This window comes from Taeniopygia guttata, chromosome 3 (genome assembly GCF_048771995.1).
Source record: "Taeniopygia guttata chromosome 3, bTaeGut7.mat, whole genome shotgun sequence".
NCBI classification, from domain to species: domain Eukaryota; kingdom Metazoa; phylum Chordata; class Aves; order Passeriformes; family Estrildidae; genus Taeniopygia; species Taeniopygia guttata.
Genome location: NC_133027.1, coordinates 50,770,687 through 50,795,584, shown reverse-complemented (window position 1 = coordinate 50,795,584; position 24,898 = coordinate 50,770,687). Strand labels below are relative to the sequence as shown.

Here is a 24,898-nt window from a genome sequence, read left to right as displayed (position 1 = left end):
TTAAGTGAAAATTAAAAATAGGCACTGGTATTTTTCGGAGTTCTTTCAATTACTAAATTAAGAAATGTTTGAGAATATTTGAATTAGTATTAGCATTTTTCTTAATTTTATCAGGATCCTGAAAGAGGGGTTTATGTTTGATTTTTCAAAAGCTGACTTACGGAATATGCAGCAAAAATGGATTCATTATTTGGTTTTATTCTATTCTGAAATAACCACATTTTTTAGCTTTAAAGGGTCTTAAGAAACTGAAAATGCAATTGTCTTGTCATAAAATTCACTAATGGTATGTCTTTTATTTCTGGATGTTGCCCAATGTATTTTAGATTGACAAGTCCTCAAAATAAGGAGAAATTACCTCTTGAAACAACGTACTACTAAAACCTCTTACTTTGATGATTAACAAAAAACAGTGATCAGGTTTGTAAGATGAGTATACTATTTTCACCCTTTTCCTCCACTTAGATGTTACTACTTCTTGTTTTGGGGAGCTCTGAACTTAATATTACTCTGCTGAGAGAAAATTCATTTGTTTGTATGTGGAATAATTTTGTAGAATGAGGATCTCTAGAGATCTGTGTACCTGAAAGGCTAAAATCAGATACTCAAGTATTCAAGAAATAAATCTGAAAGGAAATGCAGCTCTCAGACAAACACAACTTGAGAATAGCCCCTAGGCCTATCCTGCTTTCCTTGCAGCAATTTAAGGTCTAGTCATATAGCAGATATGTCAACTATAAGTCTAGATAGGTGATTAGAGGGTAAATGGGATTCTCTCTCACAGGGAGGCAGATTGAGGAATTTTTACATCTGTCACTAAATCTTTTTTTTTTTTTTTCTTTACTATGTTTCTCAAGATTTAAATGTCTTGGGAAATTGCCTGAAGCTACTATGCTACAGATTTGTGATTTTTTTTATGGCATTACCTGACTGATAGAGGTTGCCAGAACCGAAAAGGGGTTTTGATTTGATGTTGGTACTGCCACACCTATCCCAGCACAAGGGTATTGATTTGTGGTTCCAAGTACATCCCAAGTGAGCCTGTAACAGGAGGCAATAGTTGTTTCCAGTTGAATGAATAATGAATTGCGATACACAATAAATTAGTTAGATGTTGCATTGAGTTCTGGTGTATTTTATGTCTGGTTCTGTGATTGAAGACTGCCGAAAATATAGGCAGTGTACTGAGAACTTAATGAAAACTCTGGAAAACTGAGAGGTACAAGCACATGTTTAACTTTTTATCTCTAAAATGAGACATTTCTGAAATGTACATAGCTCTGTTTTTATGCATCAAGTTTGTTCATTTTTAATTAACTTACCATTAAAAAAACCTTACTCTTTCATGGACGATATTTTGTTTTGGAAGCTGTATTGTATGCAGTCTCTTTAACCCTTAAACTATATGTAGCAAGCAATAGAAATTCTCTTAAAGTATAGATTAAAATTAGGGAGAGGATGTGCCAGAAACAGAACAGAGCTAAATATCAAAAACTTTTATCTTTATTAGAACCTTTCCAGACTGTGTAATGGAAGCAGTAGTGGATCAGTAGCTGAAGATAGTTGTGCTTAATGTGTAAAAGTGATGTTAAAAACCCGCCAACAAACCAAAGCTTAAATGATATTTGCTAGCTAATTTGAAATTCAACTTTGAAAAAGTATTGGAAAACTTAAGCAAATTTGCTGGTAGCTGTTAAGTGTCTAAATCTGAAAAACAAATTGTTCCATGCTTTCTCTTTCAAGTTAAGATATGAGTTATAATTTTTTGTATTGAATTACAGCTGGTGTATTGACAGCTGTGTTGTACATAGAATAGTCTTAAAATGGGCCTTGGAATGATATCTCAGTTTGTTCTTTGTATGTGAGTTGTATATGAGTTCTTTGTGTATGAGTTTGTAATTCTTAAATTTTTGTCTTAACTAATTGTATATTTTGCAATATGCCACCAACTTAGCTTATTTTTTGTTTCCCTTATTGTGTAAAAAGTGGAAGATTTTTGCAGCAGTAGTCAGAACTAAGCATGTTTGTGTGAGACATTGAATATATTTATACTGACAGCTGCGTGATACAGACCTGTACCCACCAGAGGCCTTGAGGTAATTATTTAATGTGAAGTTGCACACAAGTGCTCAGTGATTTTTTTTCCTTTCTCACAAATCTACTTGTTTGATTCATATGTATGCCTTGATTTGAGATCACCACAGTTTTCTCATTGTTGAATTTTAAAAAAAGGAAGTAATAGAGGTTGAAGAAAGAAGACTTCTTGGTTTTCCTTTAATCATCTTTGTCATATAAGCTATCACAGATTTTCTTTTTAGGCTAGTTAATCACAGCCAAAACTTGATGTCTCAATGAAGATTCTTATTTGACTGACCCATCAGGTGTGGGGAATTTTTCTTGGAAGTGAAAAATTCTGAACAGTCTTACCTATGGAATTCTGTATGATGAATTGCTTGAAGAACAGGTGTTAATGTTTCCCATTTTAGTGGAATAAAGTAAGTGTTGTAAAAGAGGCAAATCTGGCAAATAGTTTACAATATAAGTACTCTTAAAATAAGCTCCTTGTATTCCAGCTGCCAAACAGAAACAATAGTAGAAGCCTTAATTGAAATTGCATGAGACAAGAACATTTGCTAGGGTAGCTCTCCAAAAGATTATCTCACTCAGGAAGTTTGGATTCAACTGGATAGCCATAATAAAAAGTATAGCTGTGGAACTGAGTGTTCAGGATTCTACTTGTACTGTTAATGTGATGAATAGAAAAAAGAGGTGCTTTAGGACAAAGCATAAATGCTTTGTATAATTAAATGCTTTTATGAGAGCATCAATTTTCTTGTAGGTCTCTGATGGAGATACTACAATTTTCCTACTTACATGTACAAATGATTTTTTCCACTTTTTTATTGAATGATTTAGAAAACTTGTGGTGGAGGGAACTGCACAAACTTTAAGTAGATAGACACGATACTATGAGAAAAAATGTATTTGGTCTTTTTTTTTAATTTGGTACGACTTTTTAAAGGAAATTTCAAATCGGTTACATCTCCACTGTTCTTTGTCATGTGCCTTTGAGTCTTGTCTATATGTGTGCTAGACAAGTAGACATTTAAGTAGACGAAAAGCTATCAGAACCTCTGGACTTAGTGGTCAGTTGTGTGAACCTAGATGAGGGCTGGTCACTAACAGTGTGCCCTAGAGGCCAGTCTGTTTAACATCTTTGTCAGGAGCTGGATGATGAGACAGAGCGCACACTCAGCAGGTTTGTAGCCAATAGGAAAGTGGGACAAGGGGTTGGTAAAACAGGTAAAACAGATGGGTGTGCTGCTGTTCAGAGCTGGACAGGCTGGAGGAATGCACTGACAGGAACCTCATGCAAAGGCCTATCTGGGGCAGCAGCGGGACGTGGTTAGAATCGACTGGCTGGAAAGAGCTGGGCAGTAAAGGCCCCGGGGTCCTGACAGACACGAGTTGAACGTCAGCCAGCAGTGTGCCTTTGGCAGAGAAGGTCAGTGGCACTCTGGACTGCACTGGAATGGGCGTCACAGCAGTTCAGGGGAGGGGGTCTTTCCCCTCTGCTCTGTGCTGGTGAAACACACCTGGAGTGCTGGGTCTGGTTCAAAGGCTCCCCCATATGAGAGTCATGGATATTCTGGAGCAAGGCCAGCAAAAGGCCGGTATGTTGAAGGGACTGGACCATCTGTCATACTGGGAGAGGCTGAGAGCTGCGACTGTTTAGCCTGAGAAGGGAAGGCTCGGGGGGATCCTACGAATGTGTGTGTATACACCAGATGGTGAGGAGTAAAGAGGACTGAGCAGGCATATTCTTAGTGGTGCCTCATGAAAACATAAGGCAATAGGCACAAACAAAAACATAAGAAAATGCTTTTTTTTTTTTTTTTTTACTGTGAGGATGGTCAAATTCTGGCACAGGCTGCCCACATATGTTGAGTCGTCATCTTCCTTGGAGACATTCAAAACCCACCTGAGCAAGGCCCAGCATAGTCTGTTCTAGCTGACCCTGCTTTCCTCAGGGTCTAGGTTAGACTAGGTAACCTCCATGGGTCCTCTGACCTCAGCCTTTCTGTAAGTCTGTATATGTTGTGTTTCTGTAATAGCTGCTGTGTTGAACCTGTAAGTTGTGAGTGTCAGATGTCAAAACTAATAGTCATTATTGTGTAACTATTGAGATGTAGCTAGGAATTACAATTTTTTTCCATTGCATGATTGGTACCTGTAGGTTACTGGAAAGTATCCCAGTAGGCCACTACAAACTTGTCCTAGATTCGTCTTGGGCTTGGCTTTGAAAATAAACTTGGACTCTCAACTGGTGACTGTGCTACCTTCTGCTTACTTTGATTTTGCTTCTATAACCTAATTTTTTTTTTTTTGAAAAACAGTGGAATTAGTGATAAATCTTAGCATGAACATGGATTTTATTTTGTTGGTTAAAATGTAGATGATTTTTTTTTTCCAGTGGAAGGAAGAGAAATTGCTTCAAGATAGTTTCTTTCTGGGAAATTCTTCTGCAGTTATTAAAATTTCCATGATTCTGGTTGGATTTTCCTTTATTTATTGCAGAAACTTAGCATTAAAACTTACAGAGGTGATTTGTAGTTAATGCCTTTTGGAAAGGGGAAAGATGTTATAGATAAAAATACTGTGTTGGAAGTCTTGCAGTGTATGTTTTTCACTAATATTTCTTTCCTGTGTAACTATATACTTGCTTGGAAGGCTCCATGCCTTTCCTTCCTTAAACAAGTCTGGAAAGTAGCAAATCAGTTATGAGCAAGCAGTAGATTAGTTTTTCAGTCTGTTTTTCAAAACACTGGTGAAGCTTTCTTCTTTGAGCCAATAGAGGCTGAGTGGTATATTCTTATCTGCATGGTCTCATCTGCTGTGAGGAACCACTAGATATTGAAATTGCATAGAGTCTACAGAAATTCTTGAGGAAATTAAACCCAAAATAGATCAGGCATTGAGAGGACAAGACTTGCAGGCAGAGAGAGTGCGAGAATGAACTTTGTTTTTGTGAGGAAGAGGAAACTGGGAAGAGCTTTTCTCTGTCTTGTCGTGCAATACTGCTGGTTTTTTTGGGAAAACTGAATGCGAAGAAACCCTTTTGCTAATGCTTTCATGAGCTCAACACTTGAGGACTCTTCAGTAAGAATGAATAGCGTGTATGAGTGATAATGCTGACTATGCCTTGCTTTCAGGTTTACAAGTGAACTAAGAGGAAAAGAGATCATCTTTCTTTAGTGTCAACTTCATTTACAATTATCCAAAAGTACTTGTGACATTTTCAGGTGACGGCACTCAGAAATATTGCTTTGGATATCCTCTAGAGCAGAGTTTGAAATGGAGAGGCTTCATTTTACTTTACATTTCTGCAGTTGTTGTTCGGTCTCTTTTGATCCCTGCTTTCCTTTTCCCTCCTTGCCAAATAAAAGAAAAAACAAATCCCTTTCATTCTAAATATTTAAAGCCAGTTTTCAATATGAGTGGGTACTTCTACAAAATTTTTGTTTTCCTAAAAAGCAGAACAACTCAGCTTGCATACCCTTAGTTTTTAAAAAGCTATGTGTTTCTAAGCCATGCATTGAAAAATCTAAAACCAGGCAATGACCCGACAGGTTTTCATTATAAAAATCTAGTGAAAAATAAATGCTTAAAAACATGACACTTCAGATGGTGCAAGTTAATAGGGGGTTAGGTTTGAAGGTGAAATAGATTAAGATTTAAGAGCAAGTTTTCAGTATTGAACTATAATGGAAGTTAGCTTGAATGATAAAGCAAGAAAATAGATGTAGAAGGAAATGGGACAGTAATTTTTTAGAATTTGGATTATTTTGGGTGTTATGACTTTTTCTATGTAGTATGGATAACTACATGACTTAAATTTTTTTCCAGATGAAAATACAGTAGGTGAAAGTACAGATTATGTGATTGTATAAAGGATAATTTAACCCAGTTTAGCAAAAAAGGGAGACTTAAATTTTAATTTATATCAATATAATTGCTCATTACTGGGTTAGACATTACTTATAGTGGCCTTTAAAAAAATATTTATTTTAGAACAAAATAGAAAACGTTAAGCTTTGCTTTCTGACAATAAATGGAATCAGTTGACTAATCTTACTCCTTTTATATGATTGTTTTTTTCCACTCCAAATTGAGATTCTCTAAGTGTGATGGATTTGTTATTGAAATATACTTTGCAGAAAATTTCAACTTCTGTTCATCCTTTTGGGCTCTCATTGCTTCAGTGTCAGTAAATGTCATCCTTTAGGGCATTTGATCCTACTGAAGACAACCCACTTTCTCAGTGCCATCTCTCATATTTTGCACCAAAAGGCTGTTTTTCTTCTGTGGATGCTTTTTCGAGGAGTAATATGACTTTTTGCTTTTTTTTGAGAAAAGGAACAATTGGTGAATTAGAAAGTATGTTTTCCTTTAAAAAATACATAGACTGAGAAAAATTCCTGAATGACATTGTCTGGGAAAAAAATTCCTGCCTCATTAACTATGCTTGACTGACCATTAAGATGTAATCTGATGATGCTAAATACAGAAACTGAAAAAAGAAAGGATGAACTTACTATGGTTCGTAGGTGATTAAAACAGATGGAAATACGGCATCTCTGTTTTCTCTGTAATGTAGTTCTGAAACAATGCTGATAATTTGGGATGAACAAATAATTTTTAAGTCACAGTGCTGAAGAAATCTAAGAGGCATTGTAAATAACTGTTGTATTTTGATAACATTTGTTATCAAAATGGAGATAGAGTAGAGCTCTCCTTAGCAGTTAAGCAAGTTTGAAGTTTAGTACCACTCAACTTGATTTACAAGAATTGGTCGAGTTTAAAAATAAGGATTGATTTTTCAAGGAGCCACTAGAAAACATTTAAACTGTTTTCTGCTAGAATTTGTTCCCATTCTGACTGACTTTTGAAGCTGTTTCTAAACAATATTCCCTCTTTCATAAGTCTTTCTTATGTTGTATTGAAACCTATCATAATGAAAATATTTTTGATGTCATCATGAGATTAAAACTTACATTAAACTCTATTTTGACTTATTCTGCAAGCTGGTTTTACACTTTGGCACAGAAAGCAAACTTATGTGCAGCTAGCAAAATGAGATGTCTCAGTCACACAGGTAATAAGTATATTGCTTAGAAATCGCTTTGTTTGAGAACAGTGTAACATAAATGTACAGAACTGGATTGCTGAACCCTGTTAACTTATGTAACTCCATTAGAGACAGCAATGCTGCCAGTGTAGAACAGCTGAGCATTTCTCTCAGAAATAGATGTCACATAGTAGCCAAGTGGGAGATTAAGTGCCAGGTCATACAAAGCACAAATTAGGATGTCTCCCCTAATTTGGTTTATGGTAAAGAGTTCCACTTCACTTCTATCCAGCTGCTTCTTGTCTTTCTGTCAAGGTCTTCAAGTCTGCGTCTTTCCTCCTGGAAAAATTATTTCAGTTCTGACTTGTACATGTAATTCTGAGGTGTTCTACTCCTGAAAATTAGTTGAATTCAATCTGGCCACTTGCCTGTCCATCTGCAGCATTCTTCAATGGCCACCTTGACCACTGACTAGAATTGTCTAGTGCATACCCAGCCCATCTCTCATTGTCCTGTGACATTATCTTGATATAGCTCTTCCCATTTAATTGCTAATTCTTGTTTGTTTGACATCACAACTGCTTATTTTGCACCTGAATTTTTGCCTCAGCTGACGATGTTCTGAAGGTTGTATCATATTTCATAGGGGCATAAAGTCATTAATGTGGGGAAAGGTGTCTAAGATTGAGTCCAGCCTATGACCAAACACCATTATATCACTAGACCATAGCACTAAGAGCCATGTACAGCTGTTTCTTGAACACTTCTGGAGATGGTGACTCCACCATTTCCATGAGCAGCCCATTCCCATTCTTGACAACCCTCTCAGTGAGAAATTCCTCCTAATTTGGTGGTGCAGCATTGTATCTGTCTGTCACGCTTTAGCCAGGTCATGAGTCTTTTAAATGCCTTTTTAAAGTGAATTGTATTTTTCCTCCTTTTCCCTGCTTTTTATAATTTTGATGCATATTTGTAAGAGATAGCTGCTCTTTTTTCTTCCTCAGAAAATGGAGTACAGTTATTAAATTCCTTTGTTTCATTATTTGTTGTGGGGAGGAAAATTTTTACTCCACTTTTCCCTGTTCTGCAGATCATCCATGTGAGGAAAAAAATGAATTTTCTGCTAACCAAGGCAGGATGCCATCTGTCCCTGTATCTAGTATTATATTTACTCTGCTTAGTGGAATGGGGTTGCCCCCAAATATCTCTTTCTGTCACTCTCACATATGTTCTGATGCTTCTGTCAAATCCCCTTTTGTCCCCCTATGGTTGTATTTCACTGGTGGACCCGGTCTTGGAAGCACTCAGCTGCTAGAGGAGAAGGAGCAACAGGGCCTGATTGCCCACTTGATCTCTTGTCATGGGTAAGCTCCTTCTTGGTTTGCTACTGATTGCTAAAATCACTTGTAGGATCACATATTGTTGTGTCCTGGCCCTGAGGCTTTATGTTTAAACCACCCTTGACTGCCTGGCTTCTGAGCTTGTGAATTCCATTCTCACGTTGCTGTGTGGAGTGTTGGGCTATCAAAAGAGGTACAGGTAATGTGTTCCTCTTGTTGAATCTGACTACAGAGTGCTCTGTGGCTGTAGCTTTACCTGCTGCCGTGATTTTGATTTGTGTTACCTGATTGATAAAGGCTATCCCTGTTCCTGGATTTGGACCAAGTGCGTATTTCCAAGATAGGCTGTGGTAGCATAAAGCTCCTGATGAGCTCCCAGAAAACCTTCCATTTGCTGTCTGGTAGAACTCTAGGAGAAAGGTCACAGTGAATAAATGACCCATTCAGCCACGCTGACCACTCTGTCCCTGTGCCGTGGCATGCTCTGCACCTCTTCTTTGAGTGGGACATCTTGCCCACGATTAATTAGACTGTAGCATGCCTTTTTCTGATAATTAAACTTTAAGGTACAGGCACTGTAATAATTTATAAACATGCTGAGCTGTAAATGTAAGCAGATACTTTAAACCAGTAGGATTTTCAGACAATTCAAAAGAGTTAATAGTTCAGTGTGGGCCATACACAAATAAACAAAACACAGGAAGGACTGTAAGTCATGTTTAATGTGATACAGATCTGTACTTGGCAGTTCTGAAAGTATAAATGGATTATCAGCATATCAGATTACTGGTACTTGAGTAGCAGATATTTAGGAACATGATGAAAGCTTCTCTAGGTGTATGGGCCCCTGTGAGGTGTTATACTTCGTGTATATAGTATTAAACATCAGGAAACCTGAAAATAAAATATTATTTTTTTCCCCGTGTTTTATTCTCAGTGTAGATGTTGGTGAACAGTGCATGGCCTTGGACTTACCTCTTTTACAGAAAATTAAGTGTTTATCAATAAGTGTGAACATGAAAAATTTCTTTTTATCCAAAGGTAGAGCCCTAGGTAGTAGTGGATATCTGTTAATGCTCAATACTTAGAAATTATGTTCACCTTCATAGTGTCATTAAATAATTAATTGTAAACAAAAGTAGTTAGAGATTGCTTTGGAAACCTAGTTGCTGTAGTAAAAATAATCCAGTATTTGTTTCCAGAGTTTCTAAAGGAATAAAATACTGAATGTTACTTAGGTATAAATTGAGCTAACACATGAAGACTGTTGAATAGCATAAATGATATTTTAATAAACAATTTCATGTGAAAGTGCATTTTTAGGAAAAAAAGATCAAATTCTTGCCCTCTGTGCATTTTATGTCAAAGGAAGACTGGTATAGTTAGACCAGCTTTTTGGGGGGAGATGCTATTGGCAGGGGGCATTCCTTTTACAGCTGCAGACCATATTTGTCCCATCCCTGCTCATTGTACTGTGCTCCTAATGCACTGGCCCAGGTATTTAGAAAGACATGCAATGAATCATGTAGCTGAAGAACAAGTGTCTTCCTTCCACCTTTTCTGTGATGTCTAAGAAATCCTGGCCTAAAGGTCTAGCTTGTTTCTGTGTTTGTTATCAACAATACAAAGATCTTGATTGACAAGCATTATCTATTTGTGAGATTTTTTCATAAGGAAGCAAAAGATCTTACTAGATAAATGCATGTTTTTTAAAATTTGAATTAAAAAAAAAAAGAAAGAAAGATGGACATACATAGGTTGTGAGGTTTTGATGGGTTTTTTTTGTAAACATAACTGTCTGTCTACTTTTATATGTAGTAACACATTTGTAAGATTGTACTCTGTGATTGTGGTCAGCTTTTATGAAAGGCAGTTTTAAGTAGCTTTGAAGTACTTTCCTGTATCATTGTATTCTTATAATGTACTAAGGAAAAGAAATTTGTCCTGTAACACAAACTTTTCCTGGCTATTAAGTTGGGTATTTTTGTCTTAAATTTATCATAATATGTAAATTTTAAATGCTGAAATAGAAATAAGTCTCATTTTTTTTGATATTATTTGGTCAACAGGAAGAAAAGGGGAAAAATTAATGCAATACCTATTATACCAAAAAATATATGATTGTTTTGGACTATCATAGAGGAAATATTTCTACATAAAATTAATTAATGATAATGCTTGCAATTTTTTAAGGTTTCTTACTGATTTTTATAGACTAAACTTTTCTGTTTGCTGCACTTTTTACTGTTTCTTAGTATATGTTACTATTTCCTTTGTGAAGTAATTCTTACCTACCCATAGAGAGCAAGGGTAGGTCAGGCTCATTGGTCCACATTTTATGAATCATTTGCAGGTTACGCATAAGCATTCCTTGTTGGCACTGTACTTGTGTGGTTTATTCCAGAGACAGGCAGCATTGACAGAATCTGGGGATGCCTCTGGAGGCTCCCGTCTTTCAGACTGGTATTCAGGCAGCCACACCCTGGGAGCACTGGGAACACAACAGTTCACCTGAACAATGCTGAGCACTGTGCTCTGACCCAGGGACCTACGCATCAAGTCTGAAATCGAGGTTTACAAAAGTCATGAGATTGATGTTTGTGTAACATGTGTAGTGATGTTTTCTTCTCATAGGTATCAGCTCTTGTTGTGATGTAGAATTAGAGAAGATGAACCATGCACATTTTTTGGGGTATTTTCTTAGAATCATAGACTATGGTTTTCTGGGCTGCAAAATCATTTAAACTCAATTCTAGTATTAAGGTGAATTGCACATTTTTAATTAGAAAAGCATTCTATCCTGACTAGGTTGCTTGTAGGAACAGATGACTGAAGTACAGCTGACCATGCAAGAGTTGGTCAGCTTTCCAAATCATAACATCTGGTTTGGGGTAAAACATATTTCTCAGCCAAACTTTCATCTTTTAGCCACAAACAGTGCAGAACAGGAATTGTTGTTTGTGTTCCATGTAGTTCAAAACACCAAGGCTAGCACAGGGACTGACTTGCTTCACCTTACCATGTAGAACATAAATAAACAATCCAATAATTAGTGGCATAATCAAGGTTATTGCTGTTATTGGTACTAACTTACTCTGTTGTACTTCTTCAGACCAATGCACACAGTATTTCAGTAGGTTGTCATTAATAATTATGTTACTGTTTTGTGTAAAAAGTATTAGCTGGCAATCTCGGTATCCTTATAGAGGATCTCCTTATAGAGAATATGGTTCTGTCTGTCCCTCTGAAATTATATGCTGCCTGAAAATACAGTAAAGCATGATTTTTTTTTTCCTGTTGTGAGATAAGAATTGCTATATGCAGTTAGAGTTGAGCTGGAAAAATATGAATTACTGAAATTAGCAGTTTATGGTTCTTAGTATTATGCAGTTGTACTAAAAAAGCTGCGGGGATTTTTAAATAATTTTAAAAATCATTTACAAGCATGCTTAGCAGGGGTTCATGCCCTCATTTAAAAACAGAGAGTGCAAAACTTGTTTTATCTACCTACCTTCAATGTTTGCAACCTTACTGCTTTTCAATTTTCAGAAACTTACTTGAGAAGGAGCTATTTATTTTGGCTAGAACTTTAAATGTATTCATTTGCTCCAAGGTACTTCAATTTCTGCTTGCATTTCATTGAAGTGCTGTTAAGTTGCTTTTGCTTGAGTTAGTACAGACCTTTCTTCATGTGTTCCTCTATTAATACAGTGGGTCAAATTCTCAGAGATAAAATCTGATGCAGCTATTACATTTCTAGAAGAATACCGAGGTTTATAGTAGTTTGATGGAGCTGGAATTCAGGCTGCTCTAAGGCATATGTTATGATGAAGCATTCAGTTGCATATATTTTATTTTTGCATTTCCCATAAGATACGAATGTCCTTCATTTAGGGAACAAGTTGTGCTTGAATTTGAATTGAATTTGTTGCTGTTCAGTGCTTTTAGTAAGGAGCAAGTAATAATGAGAATTTTAAGAATCCACATCTTCCAAATGTGGCATTGCACATGGATTTATTTTTCACTTGGAGTTTTCAGTGAGGTTTTCACTGCTAAATCATAATACCCTTGAAAATGCTTTATGATTTATAGTTTCTGCAGATCATAGTGTGGCATAAGTTGAGACTGGAACACTGCCTGAAGTGAAAAACATTATGGCACTTCTATGCACAAGGACAAGAGTCAAGGGCTGTTTTGAGTGTGGGTTTGACCTAGTGTTCTACAATTGCTTATTATAATTATCTACTCCTAAGTGTGAGATTTATATTTTATAGTACCCTTTAAAACTGCATTGTCCAAAATCTCTAACCAAATCTAAGGCCTATTAATGCAAGAAAGTGGATATAACATTTAGAAAAACCCCAAACCCTCTGTTTGTCATTTTTGATACGAGCAAAGAAATTGAAAACTCGACACTATTAAACTAACAGGGAAACAAGCATTTGGGATCCAATAGCTGAGACTGTTTTTTGTTGGTACCACGAGGGAGGTAAAAGCTTTGTGATCAGAAGTTACTATTCGCATCACCAAAGACAATAAGAATATAGAATACAGAAGGTTGAAACCTTAGGTGAAGGGCATTTCAGTGATAGTTGTGATTTTGCTAATGAGATTGCATGTGGTTTAGTTTTCATTTTTGCAATGTTTTGGTAGGGTTTTGTGAGTCTCTGTACCATGAAACTCCTTCAAAATAGGAAATTTTATTTTATTTTTTTATCTGGGCAGGAAAAAAACCAAAAGTGTCCTTGATACCTGCAGATACGTAAGTAGTACTAAAAACAAGTTGCCAAACCTATGGTAAACCTATGTTTTTTTCCTCTTTCATTAAATAGCATGTACATATGTTAAAAAACTGAATTAGAAGAAGTTAAAAATATTACATTATTAAGTTAATTCCTTGCTATATAAAATCAGTGAGGCTGGGGGGGTTGGAGTTTTTTACATCCAATGCTGCTTCAGAACTTTTTTTTCCAATTGTAATCTAAAGCCTATCCTTTCGGGATTTTGTGGCTCAGGTAACAGAATGGGGTATGTTATTTCAGGCATAAAATTTAGCATAAATGTAGAGTAAAAGGCATAACATTTAGAGTAAATGTCTGCATTTACAAACAAACAAAAAAAAGAACACCATGTCCAAATTCTTGAATCTGCTCTTTTACTTACGAGAACTCTTTTGAGCTTTGTAGCTGTTATGCACACTTGACTCTAGACACTGGAGCATAGAGGCTTTTGCTTGGTGTCAGGGTAGCAATTCTGTGCCTTCTTCATATTTCCCAGCTTTAAGGGCAAGTCAGTGCAACTTCCTCTGTTGCCTGGTTCTATGCTGATGGAGGACTGGTGTAGGTTCTGTCCTCAGTTAAAAAAGAAAACCCCCTGGTGCTTCTGTGTTGTTCATTTTTGTTGCTTCTTGTTACTTGTTAAGATACACAAGTTACACTGATCTGAATACCTTTTGTTGTTGTTGTTGTTGTTCAGATATATTTTATAGCTCTGCTGCCTGTATATCTAGGAAGTATGGGGAGAATTGCTGGAGTTCTTGAAGCAAAAGATTGCATTTATACCCCCCCCCCCCGCCCCACATTGCATGGATAGTTTATTCAGTGATATATACAGATACAGACACACATACGTATCTGTACTTCCTAGTTAAAAACCAAGATGATGATCTACTATGTTGTGGTGCAGTTGAAACATCCCTTAGGACATATCAGGTTATCTTAAAACTTTCATTGAATGCTGGTGGTTTTGCTGCTTTCACAGCCTTCTCTAACTGCTTGCTTAGTTCCCTGGGCTCCCCAGATTGCTGGCTGCCCTGCCCTGAACTTTTTTGTTCAGTTGACTTACTAGCTGGGAAGTCGGTGAATTTATGTAGTGAGGGGACCTTAGACCTTAGGATACAGAGAATGTTTACTAGATAAGCTGTCAAAAGTGAAGTTGTATCTGGGCAGCCAGCAAGATTACAATCCAAAATAACTAGTGTTTGCATTTTAGATGTTTCTGAAATGAAATATTTAAGAACATGTAGCATTTGGAACGGAGGGACTTGAGATGTGTTTTTTGTTCCAGTTTAATTTCTTGTCGTAATGTATACTCTGTGTGTTATTTTCCAACAGAAGACTTCTTCAATTTTTTTTTTTAGTTTGTGCTTTGAACCATTTCAAATAAATCCAGGATGTTTTAAAAATGCATTTTTAAATGTGCTTTTTCCCCCTAGTGCATTTACAGCAACAACACGGATATAAAAACAAAGATTTCATTAGGAAAATTAGGGGTTTAAGGAGAACAGAAAAACTACTCTACTCTGTAAGATGTATAAGAATATCATGACTAATACCGCATTTATGCAGTTACATCCTTAATAACATTTGGTGTCTTATTTGTGTGATGAAAACAAGCCAGATTGGTGGAGTAACTTTCAGAGTACCTAAGTATGTTTCTCTTGGGATTTAACAGATAACCAGAATGCCTTTCCTCGTAATATAATATTTTTTCATGTTTTCAGGTAATATATGCTTTGAACACTAAAAATGATGAACATGAAGCAGCTATCCAAGCCCTTAAGGATGCTCATGAAGAAGAAATCCAACAAATTCTTGCAGAGACCAGAGAGAAGATCTTGCAGTATAAAAGTAAAATGGCAGAAGAAATGGATCTCAAGAGAAAGATTCAGGTTTTGGAAGAATCACTGGAAGATCACAAAAAAATGAAGCATCAGGCCTTGACAGAATTTGAAGCATATAAGGATAGAGTTGAAGATATGCAGCTTTGTGCAGAAGCTCAGCATGTCCAACGTGTAGTGACCATGTCAAGGGAAGTAGAAGAGATCAGGAAGAAATTTGAGGAAAGGCTACGAAGTTTCATACAGTTGCAAGTACAGTATGAGAAGGACAAGCGTACAGCTCTGGAAGAATTAAAAGCTGCCCACAGGCTTGAAATTCAAGAACTTCTGAAGACTCATCAGAGTCAGAATGCTACTTTAAGTAAGGGGCAAGAGAAAATGGAGGAATTGCATAGACTGGAGCTGGAAGACTTGAACAATAAGGTTGAAGAGTTAAGACTGGAAAGAAAAAAGCTCATTGAGGACTATGAAGGCAAACTCAGCAAAGCACAGTCCTTCTATGAACATGAGCTTGACTCATTGAAAAGATCTCAGCTTTTTACAGCAGAAAGTCTACATGCCTGCAAAGAGAAAGAAGTGGAGCTAAGAAAAGAATTTCAGAACCAGGAAAGCATGTTACGGAAGAATCTGGGGAAGCTTAAAACTGAATTGCAAATGGTCCAAGATGAAGCTGCTAGTCTACGGGAAAAATGCCAAAAACTTCAGGTGGCTCTTGGTACTGCAGAAAACAACGTTCAGGTGAGACTGATGATATGTTGTTTCCAAGACTGTGAATTTTCCTTTCCTATAAAAGCAGTGTTTCCATGTGGCTGTTATTGGAGTGTGTAAACTTAATTTTCTGTCACTCATACGTACTTGTCATCTTCTTCAGATTTTTTTTCATTTACTTCTACTTTACGCTTAATTGTTTAATTACCAATATTTTCACAAGTGGCAACTGGAATACTGCACACTACTTCAGTATGTTACTGGGTTTGGCTCAGGTAGAGTTAATTTTCTCTATAGGAGCTTGTGGGGTGCCATGTTTTGGATTTGTTGGAAACAAATCCAAACATGTTAGAAACAGTGTTGGTAATTAAACAATGTTGGTTTGTTATTGCTGAGCTGTGCTTACACAGAGTCAAAGTCTTTCTGGATTTTCACCTCGCCCTTCTGATGAGGAGGCTGGGGGTGTGCAAGGAGCTGGAATGGAGCACAGCCAGGACAGCTGACCCCAACTGAACACAGGGGTATTCCATATTATATGACGTAATGCTCAGCATATAAACCTGGGGGAAGGAGGAAGGCACGATGGTGTTTTCCTTCCCAAGTCACTGTCATGCCAGATGGAGCCCTGCTTTCCTGGGGATGGCTGAACGTCTGCCTGCCCATGGGGAGTGGTGAATGAATTCCTTGTTTTACTTTGCTTTTATATGTGTGGCTTTTGTTTTCTCTGACAAACAGTCTTCATCTCAACCCATGAGTTTTCGAACTTTCACCCTTCCAATTCCCTTCCTTGCACCACTTTGGCAGTAGTGAGCAAGTGGCAGTATCATACTTAGCTGCTTACCAGGTTAAACTCCAACACAGTTTTATTTAGTGTGTTGGGTTGACCCTGGCTGTGTGCCAAGTGCTTACCAAAGCCGCTCTATCACTTTTCTCCTCAGCTGAACAGAGGAGAGAGACTCCAGCAAGTTGACTGCCCCACACAGCTTGATGCCATCAGCGAGCTTGCTGAGGGTGCACCCAATACCCGATACTACTGCCCATGTTGCTGAGAAACATGCTAAAAGTCAGTAGTAAACACTCAGAGTAGCAATGAAGGACACCAAACTGCTGTGAACACATAATGCATTCTTTAATCTGAAAAGCCTCTCAGATACCAGAAACCAGGATTCTAAAGTTGACCCCCAAACTTTGTGGACCATTTTATAGTTTATTTTTTTATATACCTTTTTGAATATTGTCACATTTTTCTTACGCATTACTGTCATGCCATGTACCCACTATCTTGTTCTTCAAAAAGTATTTTTGAAGCATTACATATAATACACAATGAATATGGCAATAAGAGTGCACTATTTCAGCTTTTGTGTGAATAAAACTTGTTTAGTGAAAGGTCTCTTCTGTACCTTTTAACCTAATGTTCATTTAAATTGACATGATTGTATATGATGGTAACAGGTGTTATGTGTTTCCTCTAGGTTCTTCAAAAACAGCTAGATGATGTGAAGGAGGAGGAGATGTCATTGTTAAGCAAACACAAAGAAGTGGAAAGCGAGCTTGCAGCTGCAAGAGAGCGCTTACAGCAGCAGGCCACTGATCTTGTTCTCAAAGCCAGTATGTATGTCAGTAACTTAATCTGGAAACAAACTTCATCTTTTGTTCTAGCCTTTCCTTTTTCTGTCAACCTCATGCAGGTTTAGAGTGCCTAAAGACTGTTTAATGCCTTCCATAGAATTTTCCAACAAGGTTTGGGTATTTTTAAACTTTTTTGCTATCATATGCATTGTACTTAAATTTCCTTTTTTGTGTACTCATTTGCCCAAATGCTGTACTTTGGCTTGTACATATCTTCCAGGCCTTGGAACTGCACTTAGAACAATTCTGCTCTGTATCTGTTCTCCACATGCTTCCTGTTCTTTCACATTTTTTCAGTTGTGTTTTCTTTTTGCTGATGCTGTGGTACTTTCCTTTATACCTACTGTCAGAAGATTTACAGCTTACTGAATAATAAATCCTTTAAAGCTTTCTCTATAGCTGCTTTCCTTTCTCCTTTGTAGTTGCTGTCATGTGGGAAGGCACAAAAAATAGCTTATTACCTGACTGTACACATGCAGGTTTCTTTTCCCACTTTGGCATTGTCTCCCTAGTGTGCTCAGTAGTAGGCATGGGCCCCAGTACTTGAACTTGGACAGCTATACAATAGGTAGGGTTCTAAGGCTTATACAGGGGCCCCTGGCTTATCTTTGGCCCTGTTGAATTAGACCAATTACAGCAATTCCTGATTGTTTTCCACACAAATTAGCACAAAACCAGGAGTAGTCTAGGCCTATATTGGAACAATATAGTGACCAGCAGGAGCCCAAGACTGCAAGATCCTATTAGATCAAACAGCTAAAAGGAATAGACTTACTGCTGAGAGTATGTAAAATAGGCATCTGACGCTCCAAAAGGTGTTTTGTGAGGCAGTCATAGAAAAATTCATGACTCTATGGGAGCACTTCCTTAGGCAGAAGCATGGGAGGATTTCACCAGGCCACCCAAATAATTACTCAGGCTGTTTTTCTGTATTACTGATGTCATGGAGTCAGCTAGCCTGTGATTGAGGCTAGCCTTGGTGTCCTCTGGCACCAGGGTTTTCAGCTTTACCAGAAGTCCCAGTGTGTCTGTGCTGTTGCCAAGCTCAGTGGCGCTGTCAGCAGTACCTCTTTGTTTTACAGTGCTTTGCTGTGCAACAAGAACCAGGATCCCTGTTTGCAGTGGTGCCACTAAGCCATTGCCATGTGGGGTAGTTGGTTGCCAGCCTGTTTGGAAATGTTTTCTGATGCTGGCCCACTGCCATCTCCTTGATTTTCAAGCTCACATTGTCAAAAATCCTTCCTCAAAGAAACTGAATTCTCATAATTACCATAAAGAATGTTTACTCATCATATTGCAGTTTTAGAATACTCCATTGAGTCTCTGGGGCATTTAAAATACTCTTCTTCCTTTTATCCTGAGATTCCCAACTTGTAAGCAAAGTGCAGCATTTCATATCTTTATTGTTGAGCATGAGGAATGGGAAATCTGTCTTCTGTGTTGGTATTGCTAGGACAAAAGCTCTAGATCAGTGCCTGATCTTTTTCTAGATCAGTGTGCTTACAGTGAAATATGTATGATGTACTTGTATGACAAACTGAAAATTCTCATATAATTATTATTATTCCTGCTAGATTATAAAATTTGGGCTTTGAAAATACCTTTCTTAAATGGATGAACTTTTGAAATAAGGATTTTTAAAAAATGTTACGGAACCTATGCACACCCATTGTCCTAAGTCTTCCTCTTCAGTATTTGGTTTTACAAACAAAAATGTTGAAATAAGTTTTAGAATTCTCCAGGGCTTGATACAATTAGAGGTGTGTATTTGTAATGAAATTACTATTAATATTGAGGCATTTTAAATTTCCAGATTTCATTATATATCTCATAGCTCTTTGCTTTGCATCTGTGTCCACAGGCAACAGTTTCCTTTTTGGCACATCTTGCTTTTTACAACAAATAGAAATTAATCATGAGGCTCAGTGATTTTGTGAGAAACAGCATATACTTCACTTTCATAGCTATTCCTTAGTTACTTAAATTTAAAAGCTTTGTTACAAAATGCTTTGTTATAAAACTGAACTGTCATTCAATCTGTCATTTTTGAAAGTTATAATAAAATAAGAAGGGAAACAAGTCTTTCCTAAAAAGTGAGACTATAAAAACAGTAAAAAATTATTCAGAGTAAACAATACCTCTCATCTTTCAGTTGGACCAAACTAGAAGCATCCTCATTTTCTAAAAAGTCTTCTATTCACTCCAAAGCCTCTCCAAAAATAACAGAAATTTCACTGCTTTAGTCAGTCACCTACAATAATATACATCAAGAAGAACAGACAGAAATTTCTGCAGTCATAAACCTTTGTTAGCTGGTTACGTGAAGGACCGATGATTATATTGTGTAGTTTGAAATTGTACTTCCTTTGTTTGGTTTTTTTTTTCAAAAATAAATATAAAGAAATTAAGAGGAAGCCTCCACCCTTGAAGGATTTAGATCATACTTTACTATAGAGTTTTGTTATATCTTTTAGTCAGATTCCTTTAGCAAAATGAAGTGTAATTCTCAAAGTTTTACAGCAGATAAAGCTATGTATCTAGTATGCCACCTAAATTACGGATTTGATAAAACAATGACATGTTTATCTTTAGACATCAGTGTTCTGCTTTCTGTTGTCTATCTTATTCTATGATAGAAATATGCAGGTTTAGCGGGGGTCAGTTCTTCAGTGTTCTTAGAATTGCCTACTTGCCTACTCCTTTGGGAGTCAGCATGCAACTTTGAATGAGGAAAATTGAAACAAAAGAAGCCCCAGCACCAAGTGCTCTACTGTTGTTGGGCATTTTGCAATAAAACTAAACAAGTGAGAAGAGGAGAGGAAGATAAGTATTGCAGTGAAGACAAGGGAGATCAATATGCAAGCTTCCACTAGATTTGTACTATCACTGGAATATAAATGTGCACTTCAATTGCATGAAACCAATGCTATGAAGTTTTAAAGAGCTGTTTTGTTTTTAGGTCACATTGGGATGCTTCAAGCTACTCAAATGACTCAAGAAGTTACAATCAGAGACTTGGAATCAGAAAAGTCTAGATTAAAGGAAAAATTGTCCCAGCTGGAAGAGGAAAGAAATTTATTACAAAGCAAAACACAGAGTCTGGATGAGCGACAAAGGCAGCAAATTCTGGCATTGGAGAAGGTTAAACAGCTTATTGGCTTTAGCTGAATAAAACCAAAACCACTACGATTCTCAGAAAAAAAAATACTATGCTTTAATATTTTTTTTTATAAGACCAGACTAGGACTAGTATGTTTCAAGCATATCTCGTGTAGCAACAAAGAATGACTAATGTAGATTATAAAGTGAGATTAGAGGGAAGTCAGATGAAATGTTCAGACTGCTTTGGAAAATCTTCTAACAATTGCATTTGATTTATGACCTGGTATGTATATGCCTACTATCTAAATTGTCTGAGGAAGGACAAATGTGAAATGATTAGAGAACAGTTTAAAAACCCATTTGCTGAAAATGCATTGAACATGTTTGAAAATACTAAGCAGAAATTCTCTATAAGCTTGATACCTGATTGTTGTTTTCCCAGATTAAATAGAGGAAAAATACATATTTTTAATAAGCATGCATTGTTTTGCATGGATCTTTTAAAATTACCTTTTTGGTTACTGAATCGTGTAGTCAGTGCTTAGTGTTGGCTCAATTTGTTTTATATGGAGGTTAATTCTTTGCAGATTTATGTCATCCATAATGGTTTTGGATTTTTTTATTCATACTGTTCATATTTTCTTACCATGGAATAGATTTATTTTCCTGTACTTTATAGAAAGTAAATGAAGCAAGGGAAACACAACGTGAATATTATGAGAAGGAGCTGGTAAAATTACAAGCAAGATTGGAAGGGGAGGCTGCACAGTTAAAGGAGGCTCATTCCAAGACCTTAGAAGAATTGGCATGGAAACACCACACTGCAATTGAGGCTGCACACAGTAATGCTAATAAGGATAAGAAGAAACTACAGATGGTATGTTATTTTCTTAATAATCAAACAAAAAACAACTGTTACAGTTTGCATCTTGTGCTGCATGGTTTTGTTTTGTGGCAAATTGAATTTGGAATTACCTGCAGGCCTCTGAAGAAACTGCTTACCCTTTAGAAAAATAACAAATATCTTGGGGAAGAAAAAAAAAAAGCACTTGTACTGTCATTTGTCTGCATCCAGAAGATAAATTCTCCATTTATGCAAATGTATTTTCAAGTATAATAGTTTTGTTTTCCTGGGATTTGTGACCTATATTCAGAAGGGTTGGAATATCAAGATCAGTTCTTCTGTAGGAGATGACAGATTATATTATTATAACATTTATTTATAGTTTTCACTGACAGTCCAGAAGTATAGGATTTGGCTATATGTGTACTCAGAAGATGACAACAGCTGTTCTAAGCTTGCATCGTAAAATTATGTACTGTACAGCAACTTGCTCTCCAGGAACTATACATTTACCTTTGAATGGAATTCTGAAACTGAAAGGCTATTTTTGTTTCATAAATCTGACATTTCCATTCTCAGGATGAGAGGCCCATTTTTTAATTATATTTTCCTAATCTGATTGTAAGTGTGTTATACACAAATTTTGCCTTACACAGGAAATACAGGATTAAGTGTTTAATTCAAGGCTTTGTTATATTTCTTTTGCTGTATTCACCGGAAACATACCAAGAACCATGGTTGTAGGTAGTGATGTTCATCTCAGACAGATTTGGTTTGTTTTTGTAAATTTTTCTACTAGCATGTTGCTTCTTAGTTCAATTTTTAATAAATCCAAATTATTTTTTGTCACTCAGTAATTGACCTGTCTTCTCAGAGAACATATATGTCTCTGATCTTTCAGGTTTACTTTCTTAAAAACTTTAAACATGCCTGTTATTAAGACAATGCTCTTCGTGTTTCTGTGTATATTTTTATTTTACTTCAGTAAGATGTGGGGTTCTTTTTCTTTGGTTTTGTTATTAAAATAATGTGAAGAATAAAACAAAAGGAGATCACAAACTGTTTTTCTTAAATCATTAAACTAGTTTAAATAGGGAACACCTTTGTAAGTGTGAGAAATATGAAATTACTTTAACAAGGAAAAACTAGCTATGAAGAGATGTTAGGATCAAGATCTCAATCAGTCTTAATCCGATTTCACTGATGTTCAATCTAATCAGATTTCACTGTCTCCTCTGTCTAACCTGTCTCACTGAGCACATGCTGTGATGATCAAGTAATCCAAGGAAGAAAATAGTCAAGCTTAAATGCTGAGCAGAGTTGAATTTTGTATGAGGAAGAAGCATGGTACCAGGAGCCTTGGGATAGAGGACATAAGGATTCATTGGGATTGGAATCCTGGGAGATGTATCTGGGGAACAGAAGAGAATTCAGCAGAATTAGAGTAGGATTCAAAAAATAGCTCAAATATTTCTTTTTACTTCAATATTTCCATCTATAAAATGAGCTGTAAAAATGGCATCAGGAGAATTATGAAAATAGAGTTGCTAATAATTTTGCAGTACTGCACAGCTGTACTGACAAGTATCATCAGAGAAATAATTGCTCTGTTATCAGAATAGGGTCTAAATAGCGCCAGTGGAATTTTGCAGACAGCAGATTTCAGCATGAACAAGACAAATTGATCAATTTTCACTGAGCAAGGAGCATTTATCCCACGTGTTGACTCATGTGGGCCCAGTGAAGAAGGCAGACACTTGTTGAGTTTTACTTAGTTTAGTAATGTGTTCGTGACACTGTAACCCTCTGTTCTGTCACTCTGACCAACTTCTACCATGAACGAAGAGATCATGCAAGCAGCATACACAGAAATCATTTATTGCCTGCCACATACCCTAAAGCAGTGCTAGAACTAATAAGCTGCTTAATGTGCTTTCCACCCCCGACAAAACACTTGAGGCATCTTTGGGTTTGGATGAGGAAGGCTTGGCCTCTGTTGCTCCTTGAAGTTGGCTGGGTTGACTTTACATTGCTGTCTTGAAGCAGGAAACTTTGGATTTAGACTTTTATATCTTTTAGTGACTCTTTTTCCTCTTTAATACTTTAGTTATTTCTTCTTATTTCCCCGAATTTTACCAATACTGTACTTTTTGTTTCAGGCTGGCTCTGGTCAATGTATTTTCATGGCTGTTTCTGTGATAATACTGATTTTACAGAAACCTGAGCCTAGGTTTGCACAGAGGCACTGAATCGATGCTAAGCCTTGCATTTAACTGAGCCCTTAGGAAGGAGTTAATAAAAGAGCCTCTAGCTCCATAGAAAACCTTAAAACCTTTTATGGTGTGACTCTGGAGCACCTTGCTTGGCAACCTTAATTTTCTTCACTAAAACTTTGTAGTATTATGAGCTATATAGTATATTTCACTGAAATATGTAATAAAATTTTCAATTTTAACATGTTCCCTTTAAGGTGTTTTGTGAAAGAAATTGTTCTTCTGGAAGTGTATTTTGAATATTAAGAAGGCTGAAGTATGAATTTGTAATTTTCCTTAAAAAAAAAAAAAGTTTCTGACATTTATGTGTGCATATACACACACACACATAACATAGGCTTATGTAAGAGAAATATAATTAATCCAGCAATTATTTTGAGAATTTGGCTATTACACCATAAAGGTTGAATGAGAACAGGGGTGTTACTTGATTTCTTTCCATATAGCTAAACTTGAAAACTAATTGTTGATATCTTTTGGTTCAACATAAATGTAATAGATATATGGTGTGGGACTTTTTTTTCATGTATTGTAACATTCTGAAAACCTTCACAGAGCTCAATCTGGATTTTAAGATTTACTCTTTCCTGTGGGAATTATTTGTAGGAAATAGATGGGTAAAGGCTGGATGCCATGCAGATTTATCAGTGTAATTTTATAGCAAATTAAAAATTCTTCTTTTAACTTAGACTGAAAAACTGTGAAAGTAGATATAGTTGTAAAGCTTTTGATAACTGAGAAGTAATTGAGAGGAAAATCCTGTTTGTCTTTTTTTTTTTTTTTAATAATCAAGGATGTTAAATTATAAAATAAACTGAAAAATTAAGAATTCTGTTGTAAAAGGAAATAAGTATTCATGCTTTAGTAGTTTAAGGAAAGGATTGAGATCACAAATATTTATGCCAGTTAGAATAATTTCTGTGTGGTCGATATGTACTTTGCAATGACTTTGGCAAGTATTAATAATTCTTCTATCCTTCCTGTTTCTGAAGGAGTTGGAGCAGCAGTTTGAGAAGGAGAAACTGCATTTGGAGGATGATAAGAATCAGCTCCGACAGCAACTGGAAAACATGAAGGAAGAGCTGACATCTAAGCTGACTTCTGCCAATCAGGAGGCAAGGACTAACTCGCTTGTTTCAGCCACCACATCTCGTCAATAGTGATCTTAGACTCCAGGACAGGTCTAGGACTATGCTGTTAAGTGTTTAATGCCTTACTTCTGTTTGGAGTGGGGTATACTGAAAACATGGC

The 24,898-nt window shown here is 36.5% G+C and overlaps 1 protein-coding gene across 10 annotated transcripts in view; it reads left to right on the top strand.

The window, feature by feature from the left end:
- FAM184A (family with sequence similarity 184 member A) overlaps window positions 1-24,898 on the top strand; it is a 71,338-nt gene that overhangs the window by 11,480 nt on the left and 34,960 nt on the right. For all 10 annotated transcript variants that reach the window (XM_012572743.5, XM_012572744.5, XM_012572747.5 and 7 more), the window contains exons 2-6: window positions 14,972-15,826; window positions 17,272-17,407; window positions 20,388-20,569; window positions 21,210-21,407; window positions 24,640-24,762. In XM_012572743.5, coding sequence (XP_012428197.1) covers window positions 14,972-15,826; window positions 17,272-17,407; window positions 20,388-20,569; window positions 21,210-21,407; window positions 24,640-24,762 — 1,494 coding nt within the window. The remainder of the gene's footprint in view (window positions 1-14,971; window positions 15,827-17,271; window positions 17,408-20,387; window positions 20,570-21,209; window positions 21,408-24,639; window positions 24,763-24,898) is intronic.